This window comes from Ooceraea biroi, chromosome 14 (genome assembly GCF_003672135.1).
Source record: "Ooceraea biroi isolate clonal line C1 chromosome 14, Obir_v5.4, whole genome shotgun sequence".
Taxonomy (NCBI): domain Eukaryota; kingdom Metazoa; phylum Arthropoda; class Insecta; order Hymenoptera; family Formicidae; genus Ooceraea; species Ooceraea biroi.
Window position 1 is genome coordinate 2,003,933 of NC_039519.1, and position 25,620 is coordinate 2,029,552.

Here is a 25,620-nt window from a genome sequence, read left to right on the forward strand (position 1 = left end):
CATACAGGGTCCGGCAAAAGTATGGAAACCCCTAAATTTTACGAAGACTATGCATTTTAGAGAAAATTGCTTCAGACAAAAGTTGTATGGTTTCAAATAGCGCATTACACAGCAATATCAGTATGACCTTAAAGAGTGTTGTCAAGGTCACATGAAGGTCATCTTCAATTTCATAAATGGAAATCCCCATTTTTTTATTACATATTCTTGTAGCTTATCTCGAGAGCTTTCCAAAACACTACAATATAGCCTTTTTTCATGAAGTACTTTTCGAGTTATGGAGCTTGAAAGTTACGGTATCGCCGGCATCAGCATTATCTAAAAGTAATAATTAGGAGGAATTGAATTCCTTCCTGAGGGTCCAATAGAAGCTTCCAACGATCCAATTGCCCTCTCTTCCCTTCACCTTTCCCTACCCTTTCCCTCCCCCTCCCCCTGACTCCCTTATCGATACTCCCACGGGGTATAAAATGCAAATGCCATAGTGTAGTGTTATTTTCTCGCGTATAATCATTCATAGGGTGATAGCGTTCAGAGCAGAGCACTCTCCACTTCTGCTAAGAACTTTTGTCTTCTTAGGTCGGAAATTAATAAATTAAATATTAATCGTTTGACTAAAAAATGGCTAACGAATTATCGGAGCGTGAAAGAATCACTATCCTCATGATGCGCGGATGGGGTGATAATGAACGATCGTTAACTGAAGTAGTTCGATTATTTAATGAGACTTTTCCGAATCGTCAAATTAATAAATCCACTGTTTCGAAAACAATACAGCGTTTTCAAGAAATTGGTAGTGTAAATAATCGTTCTAGATCAGGCAGGTCATTATCTGCAAGTAATGAGAATTAACAACTTGATGTTCTGCAGAGTTTTATTGAAAATCCCCATATGTTTCTTAGCAGCTCAAGTTCACGACATTGCTCCCAGGTTCATCCACAGAATTATAAGAAAAAATAAATTACATCCATACAAACTGCAGTATGTTCAAGAGTTTCAAGATGGAGATAATGAGCTTCGTTTGCGCTTCTGTGCAAGAATGATGGAGCTAATAGATGCCTCGCCCAACTTTCTTTATCAACTTGTTTTCACAGACGAGGCAACCTTTACGTTGATAGGAGAGGTTAATAATCGAAATGTTCGCTTCTGGTCAGATGAAAATCCAAATTGGATGCGGGAAACTCACACGCAATATCCACAAAAAGTAAATGTATGGTGTGGCATGATAGATACTTATTTGATAGGGCCGTTTTTATGGAGGGAACTCTTAATGCTCAAATGTACGAGGGATTACTTGTAGATCAAATAATTCCAGCCATACAAAATATTTTTCCAAATAACTTCGAGCAAATATGGTTTCAATATGATGGAGCTTCGCCTCATTTTAGTGCAGGATCACGTCGAATTTTAAATGAGGTTGTCCCACGAAGGTGGATAGGAAGAAGAAGGAACCAAAATGAGGGAGGAGAAGATTGACCACCTCGGTCACCAGATCTAAGTCCTCTTGATTATACTTTTGGGGTTACCTGAAGAGTAAGGTTTACGAAACAAAACCTCAAAGCATCTAAGACTTGAGGCAGCGGATAAGGGATGAAGCAGCTTTAATACCTGCTGAATATAATCGTAGAGCTATTTCTGTGTTCTATTAAAGATTGGCATACTGTCAGGAAGTCAATGGAAGCCACTTTCAGAATGTACTCTAATAGCGCGTATGTATACGATGACACCTAGAGCGGACACTTATGTCTAGATCAGTGTCATTACCGTCCATACGTATTGCAATTTTTGAGGCTAGAGTAGTGTCATACACTTATGTCGGGTCTAGATATCGGCAAAAAGTATCGCGTCTGTCTACGTCTTCTCTACATTTCGGCTAGATTGGGAGTCGATTTAAACCGTAACTTTCAAACTCCATAACTCCATAACTAAGAAAAATACTTCATGAAAAAAGGCTATGTTATAGTGTTTTGGAAAGCTCTCGAGATAAGCTACAAGAATATGCAATAAAAAATGGGGATTTCCATTTAAGGAATTGAAGATAACCTTCACGTGACCTTGATATCACTCTTCAAGGTCATATTGATATTGCTGTGTAATGCGCTATTTGAAACCATACAATTTTTGTCTGAAGCAATTTTCTCTAAAATGCATAGTCTTCGTAAAATTTAGGGGTTTTCACACTTTTGCCGGACCCTGTATATCCTCCTTTATATTATACAACCTTTGTCTAGAGCATTTTTTTCGAAAATGCATTTGTTTCGAGAAATACGAGGTGGGTAATTAAAATGGAACACCCTATATATAAATATATACAGGGTGTTTCCTAAGTAAGTAGACAAACTTAAGGAGGATATTCCTTGGCTTATTTTAAGAAGAAAAGGTCATATAAACATATGTCCTAAACTGCTTTGTTTTCCAAAAAAAGTACATCACTGTTTTCGTTCACTTTTCGGATAGCGTGCTTTTGCAGTACGAGTCAACAGCGATGGGGATGGAGTGGGGATGGTCTCGTGGCGCCGCAAGTGAACACTCGTTTCAGACTGCGCCGCGCGGCCGCCGCGAGACCATTCCCACTCCATCCCCACCGCTGTTGACTCGTACTGCAAAAGCACGCTATCCGGCATCACTGCTATCACGTTATCTTTGACGCAAACTTTATTAGTTCCTATTAAGTTTAGTAATTTTATTAATTATGGTAAATTACACAAACGCCGAAATGGCAGATATGCATTTCGTATACGGTCTTGCTAATGGAAACGCTCGTCAAGCAAGACGTATTTACAATGACAGATACTTTTTTTTGGAAAACAAAGCAGTTTAGGACATATGTTTATATGACCTTTTCTTCTTAAAATAAGCCAAGGAATATCCTCCTTAAGTTTGTCTACTTACTTAGGAAACACCCTGTATAGTGAAATATATCACAATAAGTTATATTATGTATGTGTATCGATAACTCTAAACTACAAATTATAAATATATATGACTTCTTATCATAGGCAGAATATTTGCTATTTTAGCAAAACGCTGTATTTAAATCCTTCATAATATGGTTAAGAAATAAGTTATCGAAATAAAAAAAATGCACTTTATAGGGGATGAACAATACATTCATGACATCTGATCAAAATTTCCAGATAACGTTAACCTTTCTTACAAAAAAATCTCAAATATTGCAAAAAGAGCTATTTTTGCATATTTGACGTCAATTATTTTGGAAACCTGACGTGCTGGTGAAATTTTCTTTGCAGCATCGTTTTCAGCACCCAAAAATCTATAAGAAACACCTTGTCTAAAATAATTTTTGACTGTAAACTTTGGGTGTAATTCATACAAAGTTTTGCGTTACCAGAAGATCATGTGGAGTTTTTGTCAGGGTTCAGGCACAAAACTTTGCAACATTAATTCTTAATGCAAAGGTTTGTATTTGAATTTTAAGGAAGTCAGAATGGATTTTTCGGTCAACCTAATATAATTCCAATGTCGTTTTATGCAACGCCGCAATCATTTAATATCATACGAACGTAGCTTCCGCTAAGAGGAACAGCGATTCGAAGGAGCAGAAGTCGGTCATTTGTTCCACATAATATTCAAATGAGCTGCACCTGCTGGGAGCAGGAAGAGCGCTCGCAGGGCTGCTGAAAGCGCAGCTTTAATGCGAATCGGAGGAGATCGATCGCGTCCTCGACTCGAAGAGATTCACCGCGATTATGCGAGACCGTGCCCGATTTATATCTCGTGGGCCGGCGGAGTGAGAGAGTGAGAGAGTGAGAGAGTGAGAGAGTGAGAGAGTGAGAGAGTGAGAGAGTGAGAGAATGAGAGAGAGAGAGCGAGAGAGAGAGAGAGAGAGAGAGAAGAGCCGAAGTGCAGGACGCGGGATATATAACCATTATCCTTGACCACGGTGCACAAGATGCCGTATGCCAATAGTAATAATGGGCGTCCATGCTGTATTCATTTCATCTCAGCTACGGGATTGCCGCCCGACCGTCCACCCGCTAGCGGATCATTTACTGACATAGGCATTGCCAGCGCGCGGCAAGTCCCGAGTCAATCGCATTTTTGCTACGACATTCAATTGCACAGCTCTCCGCGCGTATATTTATAGTTGCGTAATTTCGAATACGAATGCACGAAATTGCAAGCGGCGGTGACGTCCGTGCAACGGATACGGCTCACTTACGGGCTTGTGAGCGCGGCGAGGCCGGCCGATGATGCTCCCCCGATGTATAGCCCGGCCTCGAATCCTATTACGAACCGCGATGGAGCTTCTGTTTGCGCGCGTGCACGCTCCGCCAGTCCCAGATAACGTCCCATATTAAATACAGGTGTTGCATCGAATCAAGAGGTACGGTAGTGTCTCGCGCCAAGTATATGCGCAGCGCGAGAAGCAGAGTGCCTCTTTACGCGAGACGACGTTTCGAGAGAGCCTTCGATTATCAGATCTCAATAACGGCTGATCTGATCAACTTCTAAGTAGGCTCAATGGATAGCTTGGGTTCGAATTGCATAAGAAAAGTGTTTTCATGTTTCTCCTACGTGTTCTACGAGCGGAGATATTGCGATGCAAAGTTTGAAATCTGACGATTTTACGATTAATTATGTAAGATACTCCGTTTTCTCCTCCTCTGTCAAGTTAGGGCAAGGGGGGCTCGCGGAAAGACGAATGAAAAAATGTGAAGTTCGCTAATTTCGACGCTAGATGGCTTAAAATGACACGTAAATGTAGAGTCGATAATGCTAAATACAGTATCAATCAATATCGTCGCATTTCGAATTTTGCATAACTTTTTAAATATTTCTTTAATTTTAATCATCTCTTAATACATTTTATATGGCACGGTAGTTAAGAGTTGATTAAAATCAAAGAAACGTTTATAAAGTTAAGGAAAATTCGAAATATGACGATTTTGAGACACACACACACACGCACGCACGCACGTCTAGCCACACTGCTACAAAGTCGGGTAGCTGCGCGCCCACAAAGACGGGTAGCTGTGCGCCTACAAGACAAAATGTGTGAAATCACAACACAATTACCTTTTTAAAAAAAGGTACAAAAAAGCGCCAAGCATACGCGCCCGAAGAACGCGTTTAAAGATGACCTTTATAAAACTATATGATATCAACAAATTGCGCCACTTATAAAAATGAGTATTTATGCAAGCCAAAAAATCTATTATATTTATTCTATTTATTACATCTATTATATTTTTATACAACTAAATATTTTAATACATATAAATCCCTCTAAAAAACCTTACAAAGGTAAAAAATACGCCTAGTACATAAAAAAGCAAAACTAAATACGATGAAATCTATAGTTAACTAGCCAAGTACTTAGAAGCAATTCAGTTTGAGGATTTGTAATTTGAAATAATACTTGGCGTGCCCGGGTCGCATTAAAACGTACGTCCTACCTATAATTTGTGTAAACTGTAGGTGTAAATTATTTGTATTGAGTGAGTAATGAAAAGGGATATTTATAATCACTCCGCTAATGTGCAAAACTAAACGTATTTGTTTTAATATTACCAAATACAAAGATTTACGAGTTATTAGTGAAAATACTCAAGGCAGTACAAATTTAGAAGAATGCATGTCCAATGCGACCCGGACACGCTAAGTATTATTTCAAATTAAAAATCCTCAAACTGAATTGCTTCTAGGTACTTGGCTAGTTAACTATAGATTTCATCATATTTAGTTTTGCTTTCTTATGTATTTGGCGTATTTTTTACCTTTGTAAGGTTTTTTAGAGAGATTTATATGTATTAAAATATTTAGTTGTATAAAAATATAATAGATGTAATAAATAGAATAAATGTAATAGATTTTTTGGTTTGTATAAATACTCATTTTTATAATTGGCGCAATTTGTTGATATCATATAGTTTTATAGAGGTCATCTTTGAACGCGTTCTTCGGGCGCGTATGCTTGGCGCTTTTTTGTACCTTTTTTTAAAAAGGTAATTTTGTTGTGATTAAGTTTACCGCAAAAACCATCACAGCGGTAATAATCGAGAAAACATCCTCAAGAGGGGATGGTCCATTATAAAAGCTCAGAAAATAATAGAATCGTTCGCAATCGCAAACAGAATCATTCGATATAATGGTTTTAGGAAATTAATGTCATAATTTTATGAGAAAAATCATTGAATTTAAAGCCAGACTGTTTTTTGTTTTTTGCTTCATAGGAGTATTGCCTATTCTCATTTTTTTAATGGGAACTAAATAGGAAAGGTTGAACTAAGATAACCTTCTGATTATGTAACAGGACAATGCAGTGCACCACACAGTACAATACCACGAGGGTATAATAACTTAATAGAATCAATTCCGAGAAGCAGTCGCTTGAAGTGATGTTTAACTGATCACTTACTAAGAAGCTATGACCAGAGGCAGCTTTAAAACTAACGAGGTTCCAGGATGGAAAACACCTATTACGCCCTAGCATAAGGTCCTTACGCGTGCACTAGGTCTTATTCTCGGTAGACGAAGAAAGTTTGCGAAGAAGTGCCTTGTTTCAATTTAGCCTAAGGAAAATATTTATTGCAATCGGGTGAGATCCTTGCGCTAGCCAGATTTAAGTGTTTACCCTGTAGCAAAGCTGCTTCTGAGGCTACAATTAGCGACACTGAATAAAATTCTAAAAAAATATATATAACTATATCAAATATATATATGATACAGTAGAACTAACTCGAATCTCATGGGAAAAGCAAAATTCTTCGAGTTATGGAGGCCTCCGACTTCTCGAAATTTTCGAGTTAAAGAGATTAAATAAAATATATTTTGTGTTATAAAGGCTTTCCACGACAAAGCTGAAAATTATTGCAGTAAAGTCGGTCCAAATGGTGATCACATAGAGGAAGACGAAAATGAGGAGCCTTCTGTAGCAGAATCGCCAATGTCGATTCTGCTACAGAAGGCTCCTCATTTTCGTCTTCCTCTATGTGATCACCATTTGGACCGACTTTACTGCAATAATTTTCAGCTTTGTCGTAGAAACTTTGTAAGTTGGCTTTACAAGTTTGGGTATAAAGACAAAGAAGAATAATTTTTGTATTCGTCTACAACAATTTGTAGATTATCATATTTGTGATAAATGATAAATGAATAATTTAATTGCTGTTGTGATACGCAATTTATTATTTAAGTTAAAGTTGGCGCAATTGGCACTGCTAGTAAAGTAAGGCGAGAGCGCGGTAAAGTTAGTTTTCTTTTGTTAGACGATAAAGGCTTGCTACTTGAAAAAGAGTGTATCGTTACGTTTGCCCGAAAGTATCCGTCTATTATAGTAAAATAAAAGCGACCTATTGCAATCCTCGTGTTTTAATACATATATCGAGTTGAGAGGTCCGTGAATTTGGAACAGCGAGAAAAGCAGGACAGAGGAAAGAAGAGAATAAAGGACTGGAAAATGCGCCGACGCTTATAATTGCTAATGACTAAATAGACAGGATATGTAAAATAAATGTCGATGAATCAAGATTTGCCACGAATGATTTCGGTGAAATTGGCCTACTAGTATTTTTGGTACCTCAAACGATTCACTCACCGTTGAGAAATCACCGTTGCCAGCACTTGAACTGACGCGTATTAAAGCGACAGCCAGAAACGCTTTCATCGAGCCAAGAAACATCATTTTGTCGGCTTTACAAGTCACGTTCTATCGATGATGCGTCTCGAATTCGATCCCATACATGTCGCCGTATTCTCATTTGGAAGCGCGTAGCCGAGAAATCGATTAGAACATCTGTTAAGGGGAGAAAGAGGGGAGATGAGAAGCTTTTTCGGCAACGATACGTCGCGGGCGAACGACCTTGTCGTCTGATGGTCCAGGAATCTCAAGTATTAGCGCATAACAAAGTGCGGTGACAGTAAGGTGTGTCTCTTGCTATCGTCCCACATGCGATCGGCAATTCCAGTACCGATCGTTCAGCAGGGATCCCTTAGTGTACCGTTAACCACGCTCGTTAAGCTACGACATTCCTACGGGGCCTTATAAATCATGCGTCTTTTGATCAGCCGCACGAAATATCTGTTCAGTTCGTGTCTCGGATCGTTTGTGTTGCGTTAAGCGAATACCAAGCATAATCGAGCGCGAAACCAATGATCAACTGCTCTTAACGGCGCCTCGCTCGTTTATAATATTAAGCTGTGGACACTTTTCTACACGTGTAGAAATACGTTTGACACGCAAACACACAAAATGCAAAATGTATTCCTGGATCGTAATGAATATATGTTAAACATTGAAAATTAAATTATTTATCATTCCTCTGACGCAACACTTGCTCTTATAGCATTGCTTCTACATTCTCATGATTCTTTATCGTTATATTCCTCGTTACTCTCCGCGTTACTCCACCGGTACATCTCTCATCAAGAGTTTTATGTAAGAGTTTTAAAGAGGAACAGAGTCGCTTTAAGGATGTAGATGATGGACTGTCTGTTCAAAAAGTTAGTCAAAATTGGAGGTTTACAATATGTCGTCTTTTCCGTTTATTTCTTCTAGAAAATTATTTTAAATGAACTAAAAGGTGAACAAAGTTTTCAGGTTTCAGAGTACATGCATATTTTTTTGTTTAAATTATTAAAAAGTAAAATTTTTGCAATAATTAAAATCACTCAGTACTATAGTACAGTCTGAATATAGAAGAAATAAACAAAAAAAGACGACATATTGTCATCAGTTATCTAGAAATGTGGAAACCGAGAAATTGTTAAGATAATATTTTGTGATTTATGACAAATTCAGTAGTGAATCATAACAAAAGTGTGCTAAACAGTTTCGTTGAACATCCATCTACTTATTTTTGAAAAGTTATGGATGAGTTCAGATTTCGCTTTTTTTCGTATTGAAGTGTGTCTTCTCGAGCAATTTTCGCGTAGTCCCATAAGAGTACGTGTTAAAACACCAAATATTCAAATACCTAGTGAACAATTCCAAACTTTACAGGCATGTTTCTTATTTCCGAAATTTTTTGTTTACGAAAACATTTTTTATGATGTTTAGATTTCGCATGTTCACTCATCTACATTCTTAAAGCCGCGTTGCCGCGCGACGAAGCGAGAAGAGCAAATCCGAACGTTTCGAGTGACTTATCGGCGCAATCGAGTTGTTCCGCTATATTTCAACGCGGTAACATTGGCGTCATCATGCTCGGCGGTGTACTTTACATAACGGCAGATTATTTACGTCGGTATCTGGTAACCAACGGTGCGGAATACTACGTCACGGGATCTTGGTGCGCATCGACGAATCTCGCAAATGCGCACGCGCATATGCGCATCGAGCCGATCATGCGTGCAGATCGGCCGTGAAATCGGCACCCGCGGGCTTTCCGGAAACCACGGCTGCACCTTGCGCGCGATCTAAATACGCGACTATCTCGCTTCGATAAGATCGCCGTCGCCACCATGGATTGCGCGAGATTGTCGCGTAAAATTATACAGCCCGCGTGAATCCGCGTGGAAACATATCTTCGCGGTACCGACTTATCGTGACTAAGTTACTACTCGATATCCAGACGATATCATCGTGGCTGAAGGAGGAAGGAGAAAGCGATCGGTCAATCTGTAATCAGTGTTTCGTGACGCGCGTTCTTCACCGTGAAAAATTACATGTGCGGTGTGTTCCGGAAGTCGCTTGCTTCCTTTTATTGAAAATCGTGGTCTATTACGTTTTAGCCAATCAGAACAAAGTAATCTCGGTCTGCTTTGTTCTAATTGGTTAAATTCCAATCACCAATTCGCAATCTCCAATCTCCAATACGTAGTATGACTACTCGTAAAGACAATCGCGACGGTCCGACTCGACCCGAGTCGCGATCCAAGTGCAATTCACTTGAAATGATGAAATCGAGATGTCGATTTTTCTTCATTCAAATATCCCGACTCGTCCCGGTTTCATCGAGGACTTCTCCACCTACGTCGGTGCCAACGCACTCGGTATGCCCGGAGGAAGCACCTCCTTGCAGCGACGTTTTAATGCCTTTCGTCCGACAAAGCGACGTCCACTAATCTCTTCTTAACGCTCGTCATTAATCTGTCGGCGCGAACTCAATGCGGTCGAAAGGATTCACGCACGAATGTACCGTTACACGCGTAAGTGTGCCGCGTGTGTATTGCTCTATGAGCGAGCGTTTTGTTCCTTCAGCGCCGCTTCTAGAACTCAGCGTGAGCCATTAAGGAAACGTCTTGATGGTCGGTAATAACCGATTGCAGCGCTGTTGCTTCGACTATGTTAATTAAACATATTCCTTTTTAATTACGATTGCATGGACCGTGTATCTCGCGAAAAATAACAAAGAAACACTTCCACCAACGAGCAACGTAACGCAATACTCCTGATATTCTTTGATGTCGTAACGAGCACACTGATTCACATTTCTCTTGAGAGACAAGTATTCATCATTCCTCACAATGTACGAAAAGTGCGTCTGCATTCACGAACAGACGTGTTTCGGATTCTAGCACCGACATCAGGTTGAGATCTACGCACCGCGCATCGAAAACAGACAACGCCGATCGGCCAGTGAAACTACGACGTTTCACGACGTCCCCATACGATCGGCCAATGCAATCATACGGTTTTCCTTTTCGCGATCATCACCCGCGACGAATAAATTCGGCGCGCGTGTTACACGGGGAATTGGCCACGTCGGCACAACTGTGACTCCGCTCGACTCGCTGGGGAAATCGAAATTCCGTACTTGCGTGCACGCGGTTTGCGCCGCGAGTCGAACGGTGACTAATGCCGGGCAAGTCGTGGCTCTCCTACCTCACGTGCAATATGCACCGCTGCATATAAGCCCCGTCCACATATCCACTACCCACCTTGCGTTGTCCTAGTCGCGGATACTTGACGATGTCTGGCGGTACGTAATCCTCTTTGTTCGTCGGGCCCACGATCGGCGACGACCACATTTACGCAAAATGGTGCCGCAGATAAGATTAAGGATGATCGAAGACAGTCGAGGGAGACGTTAACGCACTGAATGGTGCAAGGAGAAGACGATATTTCTCAGTAAATCTTGTCAAATATTAAATTTCATCTCCTCTTCTTGACTGACTTTATTTTCGATTGCTGGCCCATCGCTTTTTATTAATAAATGCAAGTGCATTCAACTTCCGTTCTAGAATATTAATATTGACTCCATTCGCGACCTTGAAGTAATATTTTGTAATAATTTATCATTTGATAAGCACATAAACTTTATTGCAAACTTGGCATTCAGGAAGCTTGGCTTTGTGATGCATGTAAACTTTTTGATAATGTATATACATTGAAACTGTTATTTTGCATCCTTGTGAAATCCCAATTGAAGTACGCTTCAGTAGTGTGGGCTCCCTATCTGGCGATTCATTGCGATTTGCTCGTGAAACTGCAACACCGTTTTCTCCGTAGTGTTAGTTTTAAGTTACACAAACCGATGACTCTTTATGATCATAACTACGATTATTTATTGAGGGAATTAAACCTATTAACGCTAAAGGAGCGTAGAACTATATCAGATTTTGTGTTTATTTCTAACTTAATTAACAATAGAATTGATTGTCCTGTATTGCTGGAGCGTATCGGATATCCCTGGAAGATCATTGAGACTTCATGAGTTGTTCTTTGTTGAGCCTCATAGAACTTCGTATGGTAAATACAAACCGTTAAACCGTGTTTGTATGATGGCGAACTGTGTTTCAGCTTATATTGATTTCTTCGTTGTCTCCCCTAGCAAGTTAAAAAATACTCTGCCTCGTTTTTTGGAATTAGTTAATTTGGAATAAGTTTATGATTAAATATTGAATTTTTCTTTGTTAATTATTTCGGATAGCTTTCTATTGCTTTATGGTTTTATGCTTATTATGTTATTTGCACAATCTCGCGATTTTCACAACTGATGTCAACTTATTTGTTTATACTTGTACCAGAGGGTTTCACTCCCGTTCAATAAATAAATAAATGAATAAATATTATCTAATCAGTGAGAACCAAATGGCAGTTTTAATTAGCGCAATTTTTATTTCTTGTGTGCAGCACTCATCATCCCTACATAGTGACTCGAGCATTTTAAAAATCAGAGCGAAAATTATATTAAAAGGATATTAATTACGCGAGCCGTTGATAGCAAAACTTCACAATAAAATTGCGATTATTAAGCTCGAACTTGGATGATTGGGTACAGCCACCAACATCATGGTACTGGCACGAAACACCGGGCCGAAACGTACGGTCACCGACCGTAACTCTCGTAACCATCCAAACCATCCACTACTACTAATAAGATAAATAACTAAATATTTATGGTTGATGCAAATGCAATCACACACACGCGCGCACGCACATGGGAAAGCCGTGGCATCGACGCGGTCGATGCACTCGCGTGTTTATTCGAGAGCTTTCGTCTTACATACATCCCAAAACTTATCGATATATTGGTCCTGTAGCTCATATTGCTTGGTTCTGTAGGGCCAAGTATGCGGATAAGTAAGCGTTCGTGTAAGAGAATAATTCTGGATGCAGACACGAGCACAACCACCGAGCGTGACAATAATCGCGGCGAAGTAAGTACCGTCATGGGAGTAAATGGACGGTGCTTATTGTACAGTTATAAAGTATTGTTCTCTCCGCGTGTGCGACCGCGATGGATTTGACATTTTATATGAATTATATTATCATACCGGGCATGCGTTGCACACATGTAGGTAGCACGTTACGTTATCATTGCGCGATACCCGTTGCGCTCGCACGACGATGATTCGTCACGACGATCGGACAATCTCGCGCCGCGCTGACGTAGGAGTTTAGCGAATATGAGATACCCGCTAATAAGCATCTTGCTTTCACTCGCGCAAATGACATCACGCGCGAACTATTAACAAGTTCCATTCACTGTCATCCATTTCTACCAAGTTACATTAACCAAGATGGCGTATATTATGTCTTTTGCTCTTTCAGAATTTTCTCCTTATTCTGATTTTTCTCATGCTTTCGACTAAAATTCATCACTCCAGATTGTGGTAAATCCAGGAATATAGTAGAAGAATCGACAAATGTAGTAGTCCCAAATTATTTCCACTTACAATTAGAAAAATGCTTGAGAACGTTAAAAGAATTTTTGTGCTGTACTTTTTTCAAATAAAAAAATTGTAAGTTTGGCTATTTTAATTTTATTATAACATCGAGATAAATTTATTCCTATATATATAATAAAAATATATACAGGGTGAAATATATGGACAAACTGTAAGAGCATATTCTACGCACTAAGGATGAAAAAAGAGTCATAACATTGGTCCAGAAATACTTTTTTTCCAAGTTATAAACACTTTTTATTTACAACAAACTTTGGTAAAAGAACGTTTCATTAAAGAAATTGCTCGAAATAATTTCCTTCCGCATCAATGCAAGTCTCGACGTTGACATCTCATAGATTGTCAAAAATTGCTGCAGTATTTCGTATTTTGTCATACGAAACGATAATACGATTTCGTAGTACGTCCATAGTAACAACAGTATCATAAACGAGAGTCTTAAAATGTCCCTAGAAGGTAATTATTTAGTTTAACGGAGCAACCTCGGATGACCTTAACCTTGACATATATTATAAAGGTCACCCTCCTGAGTGACCTGCAAAAGGTTTTAGCTGTCGCTCATTGTTTATTAAAAAGTTATTAACAAAAGAAGTTTAACGATTTTGCACGAATTTTCAGCTGTCCACGCGAAGCAAGGACTTGAGTTTGACATATATTACAAAAGTCACCTTCCCGAATAACCCGCACTCAGGTTTCACCCGTCGCTCGTTGTTTGTTAAAAAGTTATTAACAAAAAAGTTTAATGAATACAGCATAATTTTACAATATCATATACGTTTACGAAAGAGTATATTTGATGGAATTTTACCTTTAAATCAGAAATAGGTTTGGGTTAGGTTATATTTTCCGAAACTGGAGCCCCGGACACATACGCTCGTTTTCAGCCCGCTTCGCGGAAGGGCGGGGGGAGGGGCTTTGCCCCTCCCCCCGCCGGAGCCGGTGTTACAGATTTCACCGTACAGATTTTGATCACCTGGTACACGGCACTGATCCTGGCGGGGGGGAGGGGCGAAGTCCCTCCCCCCGCCCTTCCGCGAAGCGGGCTGAAAAACGAACGTATATGTGTCCGGGGCTCCAGTTTCGGAAAATATAACCCAACCTAACCTAACCAAGTTAGGTTAGGTTGGGTTAGGTTAAATCACTTTCCTTCCTTCGTTCATATTCGTCGTTTGTTTTTCAATATTCAAAATAACTACTATATTTTCGAAACTTCTTTCGTTAATAACATTTTAATAAACAATGAGCGACGGCTAAAACCTTTTGAAGGTCACTCAGGAGGGTAACCGTGACAACATATGTCAAGGTCAAGGTCATTCGAGGTTGCTCCGTTAATCTAAATAATTACCATCATTTCTTTAATGAATTTCTTTAATGAAACATTCTTTTACCAAAGTTTGTTATAAATAAAAAGTGTTCGTAACATGGAAAGGAAGCAGATACATGTTTATATCACTTTTTGTCATTCTTACAGTGAGTAGAATATGCTCTTATAGTTTGTCTACTTATTTCTGAAACACCCCGTACATATAGAATAAGATAATAAAATGTATATAATATTACATTAATAATAATAATTTTATATATATACATAATATAGAATAAGATAAATTTATCTCTATATATCCACAATTATTGACGATATTTCAGATGATCTCAAAGCGGCAGTAGGCCAGCAAAAAAGGCATTGCAGAATTTATTTTGGATCAATGATCACAATGATTACTGTGATATATCAATCTACAATAAATGAATGTGCACGATTGAAAATGAGCGAAGCCACATCGCGGTATTTCTACGGAATATGTTTCAGTCTACGATAGTCTATTCGAACGGAAAGTCCAAATTACGGTGATAAGTCGATCGCGATGCCGATCATTGCCGTTCCGATGCACTTTGAGAACTTCGGTTGCAGTAGTGACTTGTATGTATCTACGCAAACCGAACAATGTCGGGTTTGGCAAAAGCGATATGCAAACAGCTACAAGCACGGCAAGAAGGCAATCGGTGGCCTCTAATCTGTCGGTGAGTGCGCTGAACGGTTAATGTCTTACGGTACTACGAGCGAGATACGTTACCGTATGCGTATCAAATAGAAAGATTGTTGTTCTCCGTACCGATGTTACCGTTACACAGCGATTCCTTTCATTATTTCGCTGATGCGTTCGCTGAATTTGCTCCGCGAGATTACGCGCGAAAACTACGTATCGGAATACCGCTCTCTCCTCTCAGCGTCAACATCATAGTCGAGTCTCGGCTATTTGAGGTGGTTTAGATTGAATCTCGATACGTTTATTGAATAGCTTTACTACACATAAAATATATCGTATATTATATTTGCGATATATACATTTGTTTTCACATACAAATTTTTCGAACAACATAAACGTGATTCCTTTTTGAAAATTTGACGGAAAAATAAATTTCTGCATTTCGCAATGTAGTTTGAAATACTTTTCATTTTTCGACGTTTCCCTTAATAAAAATGAATTGATTCAGTACGACAAAAAAGGAAACTTGTAGACAGAAAAATTATAGAAACATAAAGTACCCGTAATTATAAAAGGGGATCCTAGAGTGGCTAGTGAACTCCTTCGCGGCGTCTGTATTACCGACGGAATGAAAGAGTTTTTTTAATAAATCTTTTCATTGATTGCGCAGACTGAAAAATCTTTTTGCATGATGAAAGAAATCCTTTTCCACGATATCAAGAACCTAATCTTGTGCTGTTTTATCCTTTACCTCGATTTTTCACTGCATTTTTCACATTTATATATGCACGAAATTTTCCTGCACGCTAATCTTTTTTACTAGGCTTTTAAACTCATTTCTAAAAGTTTCATAATATTCCTTGATCCTGTTCTGAATGTAAGCTGGTCTTACTTTAGGCGTACAAACTGCAAAACAAAAATATTAAGCAAATATGTTAGCGCATCATTTTGAGGTTATGTCACAAACCGATAATAAAACTGTAATTTTCTAACTTTTCCTCGTTTGTAAGATAAAATCGACTAGCTTACAGTTCATTACTGTGTGTACTTTAATAGTGGAGAAGGAATTATTATTCTGTGCAACTAATAAAAAGATTAGTGTACAGGAAAATCACCGATTCCGCCGGTAATACAGACGACTCCAGGATCCCCTGTATTACCGACGGAATAAGTGATTTTTTTCTAAAGAAATCTTTTTATTGTTTGCTTTTAAATTCACTTTAAAAAGCATCATCGTATTCGTTTATTGTGTCTCCACCCTGGACGACTGCCATACAAAGCGCCAAATTTTTATATTAAGCACATTATTGTACGAGATTAAGCAACAAGATAAGTAGAAAACTGTAATTTTCGAACTTTTTCCCGTTTTAAATATACAGTCTTGTTGTCCAGGGTTCATTATTGCATGTACTTTAATCGTGGAAAAGAATTTTTCATTCTGCGTAACCAATGAAAAGATCTATTAAAAAACTCATTTATTCCATCGGTAATACAAACGACTCTAGCTTCCCCTTAACGCATCTATTTTTTTCAATTACCTGCTAACGTTACTAATTAATAGTCTATAGTAATGCACATTATGATATAATGCACAATATACATATTTACATACATACGTGAACGTACTTTTAAATACGTACGACGTGTATTTAGATGCGCAACTGATCGGAGCAATTAATTATTTGGACGTAGAGTATCTAAGCCAGTCACGTAACTGTAATTAACGATTTGTCCGTCGTGTGCCGTTCGCGCACTTGTGCAAAACCATAGAATCGATTAGTGCCATTAAAATCATTAGACGTGAAAAAGGACGAACACGCACCTACCTAACCAGCGTGGTGCCGTTTGCCATCGGGTTGTAATACCGTTTAGTAAATGCGCGCCTGCGCAAGCTTGTACGTATATATCAGTTTCTAATCTGCGACAGAGTACGGAGGACGTGTTCCGCGCGAGAATCTTATGCATGTAACGAAACATGCACATTACGTGCGCGTTCATCGCGTCTTGCATAATTATGTACGCACGCGGAACGTTGGAGTCCCCCTGAAATCATTGCGAGATGTTCGTATGCGAATTACGCCAAGGTATTCCTTCATGGACGGTGCAAATAGATAAATACAGAATTACTGCAAATAAATATCGCGTTGCGTACATTCCACTCGTTGATCCTATTTCTTGTGAGCGGGCATAGCTGAAGTAGTTGAAAATGCCTTACACGATATAATCTCCGCGAGAATCACAAATGTCAATAAGAAGCGTCCTTATTGTACTTTATATCAATTTCCTTGATATAAATTAATTTTCTTTCATCAATTTCGAGCAGATTTTACTCCGCGACGGCCTTAATATAAAACTGAGCTAGACTTCCGTATGCGACCCACCTCCGATTTTGACGAATTTTTACAGACATGTAGTACATACTATATGAAGTCTATACACAAGTGGGAATGTGCAGAAACGTGTAGTTTCTGAGGTATTTAAATTTTTATTATTGTCTTAAATGTAGGATTGGTAAATCTTCCGATTAGCGTACCCACCTCCTATCACCTTGTCCTTGACATATATTATAGAGGTCACCCTCCTGAGTGACCTTCAAAAGGTTTTAGCCGTCGGTCGTTGTTTACTAAAAAGTTATTAACAAAAGAAGTTTAATGATTTTGCACGAATTTTCAGCCGTCCACAACAAGCAAAAGGTTATATTTTCCGAAACTGGAGCCCCGGACACATACGCTCAGTTTCAGCCCGCTTCGCGGAAGGGCGGGGAGCAGGGGCTTCCCCCCCCCCCCGCTAGAACCAGTGTAACAAATTTCACGCAGATTTTGATCACTTGGTACACGGCACGGATGCCGGCGGGCTGAAAATCGAGCGTATATGTCCGGGGCTCCAATTTCAGAAAATATAACCGGTAATTATACACATAAGGAGACATAAGTTTCGAAAATATAGTAGTTATTTTGAATATGAACGAACAAAATTTATTTAAAGCAGTGAATCATTAATATATAGAATAGTTTGTTTATAAATACAAAGTATTCTTTATTTTAACCAAAAGCACAAAACAGGTAAATACAAATTATTTTCTGCTTTAATCGAAATTAAAGACTTTTTCGAAACTACTTTAATCGAAAGTGAACAAATAATGACCGACGGGAAAGGTCAATGACTTTGACCTTGTTAGGGGTCAAGGTCAGTCGGAGGTCATTTGGTGCGGGCTGTGTAAAGGTAAATATTTACTAATTATTTTTCTTTTTATACATCTAAAAGGTGCATCTGAAACTTTATTTAGCTCGAATATGCATTTAGCTTAAAATGTGAATATTTCAAAAAGTAGAAGTTTCCGCACATTCACACTTGTGTCATTCGTCTTCATTTAGTATGTACTAGATGTCTGTAAAATTTCATCAAATTCGGAGGTGGGTCGTATACGGAAGTCTTACCAAAAATTGTTTTTTTTTTTAATCCGGAGAGGGCAGAAAAACGTGCTGATTGACCCTCCTTTTACGATAGAAAAGCACTGAACGTACACGAAAGTGTTTTACAGCTATTAATTTCTAATTCATTCCTAAAAAGGAAATTGATGATCAAACGATGATCAAACGCCTATAAACTGTGCGAAATCTTGTGCTCTGTTTTATCCTTTACCTCGATTTTTCACTGCATTTTTCACATTTCACAAGGAGATCCTGCATTTAGTTAAAGAGAAGCTCACACCGCAAAAGACAAAAAGCAAAAGAAACGTCGCGAAGAACGAAACCTGAACGTGTTTCGGATCGAGTGGGCCCTTGAGACCCAAACTAATGGCAATCAAAAGGACAAAGAACCGCACAAGAAGCGCGATATGCTAATGCAAACATGGTTTTCCAACTTGGACTCTACGGTCATTCTCATTGTGTGACTCATCGTTCGGTCCCTCGTCCTGTCCCCATCCTCCAACCCACGTGTATTGACCATTCCACATTCTCCCGTTTCGCTTCGTATCATCCGTGGGGTATTAAATTAAAAAAACACGCGCATTTATAACCGATTAACTCGCACTGATGGCATGAGTGCTTATGGATTGTAGCTGCAACTGCAAGTACGAGATGATTAACGTAAAGTCGATGCTACTGCGAATTCCAAGATTCATCGACTATGCTAAAAGTGCTCCACATTGATGTTGTACAATGCTTATAAGCATGCATTACTTGCGACGTTATGCATGCTTGTTACGGATGAATGAAAGCAGCATTCGTAGCAGATGTATGAAAGTTATATCATGTGGAAATATTGATAATGCTTAAAATACATTTATATCAAAAATATTAAAAATATAAGGATGTAGATGACGGACTGTCTGTTCAAAAAGTTAGTCAAAATTGGAGGTTTGCAATATGTCGTCTTTTTCCGTTTATTTCTTCTAGAAAATTATTTTAAACGAACTAAAAGGTGAAAAAAGTTTTCAGGTTTCAGAGCACATGCATATTTTTTTGTTCAAATTATTGAAAAGTAAAATTTTTGTAATAATTAAAAGATTTGTTTCACGTCGTCACCGGCAGTATGTTTTGAGTGATACTGTGTACTGTTTTTTAAGATTGTTGTGCTCGTCATAATTGTCGTAATGGAACAACGCGCTGCTCTCAAATTTTATTTTAAAATTCAAAAAACGCCAGCTGAGTTCTGTAATTTAATGAAACAGGCGTACGGTAAAAACTGTCACGTGAACGTGACAGACGTGACAAAAGAAGCAAAACCGATTAAAGTGAGGTTGACAAAGTTCAAAATCAAGATAATGTTGATCGCTTTCTTTGACGTAGATGGCTTGATTCATCATGAATTTTTTCCTAACGGCACCATAGTTATTGCCAAATACTACCTGGAAGTGCTCGATCATTTTTTTGGCACAAATTAGACGTATTCGATCATTTTTTTAGCACAAATTAGACGTATTCGTTCGAAGCTTTACGCTGATTTTTTTCTGCTACACGATAACGCATCAGCACATTCTGCGGCAATCGTGACCCAGTTTTTGGTCCGTAAATAGGTGCTTTAACACTCTCCGTACTCGCCAGATTTGGTTCTGACAAACTTCTTTTTATTGCCTAAATTAAAGATGAAGACAAATGAAGAGAGAACAGTGTGACGACGTCGGGACGAATGTGACGAGGGAATTGAAGGCCATCCCGAAGAAAGACCATTATAGAAGCTTCCAACGGTTGAAAGAACGTTCGCAATGTTGCATTGACAGCGGGAAGGATTATGTTGAACATTGTAATTAATAAAATGTATTTCATTGATTTCTCAATTTTGAATGAAGTTAATCTCGGAACTTTTTAGATAGATCGTATAAGTATAATATGTAGAACACGCATTATTATTTCCGAGATTTCTAAGTATGTTAACACTAGATTTACCAAGAGGGTCAAAATGACTTGTCTGGTATTTTGTTATACTGATTAGTCATTTTTATTACATCGTATTTTTTATTTTTGTTAAGTACAACAAAAAGTATATACAAATGCACGTTTTTTTAACTAAGTTGTTCTTTTCAAGACCAAGTCATTTTGATCTCTCCGATAGAAATAGGTAAGTACATGTAAATCGTCGGTAGTTCTAGTGTTAAATATTGCGTAAAGTAAAAGCTTTCTTATAAAATCAATAAAAGTGTAATGATAAATTTATAAATATACTTTCAGAATAGATTAAATAAACTAGGAAAACAAGAAGGAATTTTTTAATACTTTTACTATTTTTAGCGCACAATTATTAATCCACTCGCGATATCGCAGTTTCTTGGTTTAAATCTAATATGTTCTAAAATTCAACGCAATAATTTGCTAGGCATATGTGTCATTAAATGATAACCGTTAGTTCCTCGTTATTCGTGTAAGAAGTTTACACGGTTTTCGATTCGATGTCGCGCAATATAACATATCGCGTACTCATTACGTTCGGTTATCATGCTCATTGTCAGACAGATAACGCGCATACTACAACGGTATATGTACGTATATATGTATCAGGGACCATGGCCAACAATATACAAAGATAAGCAAGCATCGACTAGAAACGCCAAGAAAAATTTGATTGAAAAACTGTAACAACTTTAAATTAAAAGAAAGAATATTTAATTTTCGCATAAGCAAGATATCTGTTCAGTCGAGGTAAGTGATCTTTATTCCGAATCGATCATCATATTAGGCCCAAATTACATTAGCGATTGCCGATTGCGATTGACGATTGACGATTACTTTCCAATCAGAGAAAAGCATTCAGCGATTGTGCGAGTGTGATTGGATAATTGTCAATCGTCAATCGTCAATCGCAATTGACAATCGCTAATGTGATTCGGGCCTTATACTTACACAGATTGACTTTTTTTCGTTTCAAAATAATCTTCTAATAATAACGATGTTTTTTTATATCAAGGTATATTTTTATCTAAGAAAAGCATCGATTATATTTTCCCTTTAGAAACCTACTGAACCATCACATTAACCGTCTTATTATAAGTCTATGCTATCAGCGCCTACGTTACTATCAGCGTCCTAATCTACCTCAACCCATTCACGATTCCGGCAGCTGCGGTCAATTAACGTGGATAAGAATTAACGAGACTCACCGAGGCCAAGATGGTGACGAGATAACGCTGGGTTCTCTCGTAGTCAAGCGTACGATTGACCGTGACCTGTCCCTGGTGCGGCAGGTTGATGCTGAAGTAGCCGTAACCATCGGTGGTGGTGATCCGATTGCGTCCGACACCTTCGTTGTTGCCGATCCTACTACCGTCGCCGGGTGCAATCGAGTACTCGACGATGCCGTTGACCCCGGCATCAGCGTCGATCGCATCGACGCCCTTGAAGATCGTCGAGCCAACCGGAGTGAGCTGCGCAGGAAACGAACGAGAAAATTACCAGCGCTATCCGCCATGTATCCATTTTCCGCGCTTTTCAAAGTGGAAACGCGCCGACTCGGACGGTTTCCCTTCCGCACACCGGCTTCCAGCTGTGAGCTGAGAAACCGCGAGGATACATTCCGCTGGCAATTCTCGCGGAATCGAGGGGGACTAAATTTACGCTTCGCGAGAAGGGTGGAGAATTGCAATGCCAATTAATCGATGGGGTCAGACCCGACCTCGCGGTCGTCGGGATTAATAATTCGGGCGGGAAAACGACGCGTTGGAACAGGCCGAGTGGATTGTCCGCGGCGTGCACGCGCACGCGAGAGGAACTATGGAAGTACGGGATAAAACCTCGTATAGGAAGGATTACACGATTATAATTCAGCGGGTTTTTGCGCCGGCAAAAGCCGCGCGCGTTTTCGATTAATCCGTGGAGATAAGTCGGCGACTACCGTGCGGCGCGACCGGAACGTAGATCCTCATGTATGAACGTAGCGCGGAATTGGCTCTTTCGTTATGTCGCTGCTTCGCGCCGATACGCGTGTCCGCGACAGTTGCCACCACCTTTGCTTATCTAACGAGATCAGGATTATTCCCTCAGAATTCTGATGCGATAGGAGCTTTTCTCTTCGCGCTGCCACGAGATCATTTTGTAAAGTAGAAATTATGGCTTACCTGAAACGGCGACAAGTGTGATAAAGCTGGCTTTACAGCTTTGAAAAGGCGTTCAACATCTTTACTGTATATGTAGTGAGTATGACGTGAAGACGTGTTTGAAAAATAAACAACATGTATTTCAGAGAAAAGTTAATCGTTCACAGAATTGAAAAAATAAGCCAATTATAACAAAATTCACGAAAATATCACGAATATTTTTCGTAAAGCGAGATGACTAATTTATATTTTCTTAACTCTTTCGTGCCTGGTGGTACATATATGTATCAGTCTTTCAAAAATTCATCTCTTCCACAAAAATAAAGATAGCGATTTCTTTCTGGGCTTACTTTACAAATGGAGGATAGGATTCTTAAAAAATCAACACCTTTATGACTTTCACCTCCATACTTTATCAAAAAGTGTTAAAAAAGTTGGTTGAAAAAAATTGTATTTTCTAATGAATATAACAATAAATGTGTTTTTTATTTTTGAAATTGTCGGTCTTAATCTATTCTTCGGCACGGACATAGACGTGACGCGGAATAAATTCCGCTCATTCTCGCGTGTACCCGCGGCCATCACGACGGAACTGGTTGCCCATGTGTGCTCGTAGATTAATTAGCACAAGCGGGGATCATACACGGGTCGACGTTCCGCGATCCCGATCTCCCGGAGAACTCTCGCGATTCCGCAATTATGCACGGCAGGTGGAGCAAAGGTTGTGCTCTCGCCGACGAAGCCCGGCATGCATTTTGCCAGTTTCCACGGTAGAAGCGGATGCAAAAGCGCCACTAATTAGACGATAATGCAGTACCGGCGGGAATATCTTCACAAAATCGCTTCCTTCCCTCATCTCGTAGTTTGTGGCACGAATCGCGAGTTCCAGTGACGATTTGCACCTTATTGAACTAAATGTTAATATAATAACCAAATGATAAGCGCGAGAATACGAATCAACATAAATTATGAGGAAGACGACCTCATCACGCATTGAAAATTAAATACTGAATTTCAAAAATCATAAAATAGCAATAATGCAAACGTAGTGTTCGTGACTGATTAAAAAACAACAACAAGAGTATGAATAATAGTACGTTGAAAAAAAACCTGTGAAATAACATAAAAACATATAAAAAACCTGATATACAGGCATCACAAGTACAATACGCAGATTCCGTAAGTCCGACATATCATGCGTATGCTCTTAAAAGTCCTTAATCCTTTCAGGGACGCAATTAGACGGCTCGGTGGATTTTTGTGAAAATATGTAGTTCTATGTTTTTTTGATCGCTAATTACGAATCTGAAGTCAGATTTAAAAATTCAATATGGCGGATCTAATATGGCCACCGTCGGTAAAAAAATTTGAAAAAATGAATTTCTGTTTTCAGATTCGTAATGTACGGAAAAAATACTATTGAAATGACCTATCACACTTTCAGAAGTAAGATAAAAGATTCCAAATGTTTTACATTGTTATATATGTATATACTTGTATTATATTTCTCTCAATATATATATTATTTATATGTTATCATGATGTTGAAAGTAAAACACTCAACTTGTATAATACTTGTATAACTTGTTTAATAATTAATATAATTGAAAATATTTTTTCAATTGTATATTTTGAGCAAAAGGTCCATATTTCTCGCTTATTCCGCAAAATTATATAATTATTTATTTATTTATAAAAAATTGAACCTGCGAAAAAATTTGCAAAAATTATATATAATAGAAGAAAGTGTCGAGTATATTCAGTAATTTTTGTAGCTTCCCATCTTCATTTGTGTCGTCAGGGACGCATTAAAATGAAAAAAACACTATTTTCTCAACTTTATTTGTTCATAATAATTGTTAATTATAATTGTAAGAGCAACAATAATAAAACTGCGGCAATGTAAGTGGTACATATATGTACCAGTGCCCCTGAAAGGGTTAAGCAAATTGTCTGATGCCAATGCGCGACAGATATAACGGATACGGAAGACAAAAATTCGCGTGCATGGCTCGATTGACGGTTCAAATGTCGATGTTCGAACGGATGTTCTTGCGCGCTACGGAATGGTTTAACAGCATAACTACATGACGAATCCACTTTCTTTGAATACGCGTGCTGACTTGATAGACCATGATAATGAAATTTCACTCGTTGACGACTCGCATTTAACATACTTTTAATTTCTGCAAAAATTCTGTCACACATGAGGAAATGAAAGTCACGACGCATTGCTTGACACTCAATGGATACGATTGCATGTGAAAATAATCGACAACGCAATATCTATCTTAATAATTGCAGCCTGATTTTTTGCACATTTTTGTAATCCTCTTATTGTATTATTTTTTTATTTTCATACGTTATTTAATTTTTCTTCTGATGAAATATAATTATGAAACTTTCACCACATTAACTGCGCTCGCTTACAACTAGTTCTTTCCTTCCCGCCCTCGTCAGTGTTGTTGACACATTATTATAACATGTAATTCATTACGAGTATAAATTTTCTAAGTCCGCGTGCATACCTACTGTACAACGTACACCACGAATTATTATAGATATAAATTTACACCTGTTCAGGCCGCGTGTACCGTGAATCAGCACATTACAAGTGCGTTTCACGCTCGATGTCCAATTATGTCCTAATAAGGAACGCATTTTCCACGGGCCGCGACCCCGTCTGTTTTACCGCGATATGCGAAGGAAGCAACGTCGGAAACGAGACGAGCTGTCGATCGAAGCTCATGTTGTTTTCGAACGCGCACACAACTCGGAAGATGGTCGAGCGGTATGATCAGCTTCTTTCGCGAAAGATTCTCTCATCTCCTTACTCACCTCCGGCACAGTGGTCTCATACGGTGTATTAATAAATTTCGGCGCATTATCGTTGATGTCAGACACCCTCACGATCACCGGGATCGTCCGTTTCTTGTTGGTGGATTTCACCGTGCAGCTGAGCTAAAAAACAAAGAAACATACATATAAGTACATGCTAAGAAA

The 25,620-nt window shown here is 38.7% G+C and overlaps 1 protein-coding gene and 1 long non-coding RNA gene across 3 annotated transcripts in view; one reads left to right on the top strand and one right to left on the bottom strand.

Annotated features, from left to right (window-relative positions):
* The window catches only part of LOC105280000 (cadherin-99C), a 181,596-nt gene that overhangs the window by 24,818 nt on the left and 131,158 nt on the right, over positions 1-25,620 (bottom strand). The window contains exons 5-6 of one of the 2 annotated variants that reach the window (XM_011340154.2): positions 25,456-25,578; positions 21,685-21,948 (exon numbers count right to left, since the gene is read on the bottom strand). In XM_011340154.2, coding sequence (XP_011338456.1) covers positions 21,685-21,948; positions 25,456-25,578 — 387 coding nt within the window. Of the gene's footprint in view, positions 1-7,561; positions 13,038-21,684; positions 21,949-25,455; positions 25,579-25,620 lie in introns of those variants that run through there. The other variant, XM_011340156.3, reaches the window with a different exon arrangement.
* On the top strand, positions 16,769-20,785 carry LOC105279998. The gene is made up of 2 exons (XR_894039.2): positions 16,769-17,170; positions 20,176-20,785. It is a non-coding gene; the product is annotated as an uncharacterized LOC105279998 (long non-coding RNA).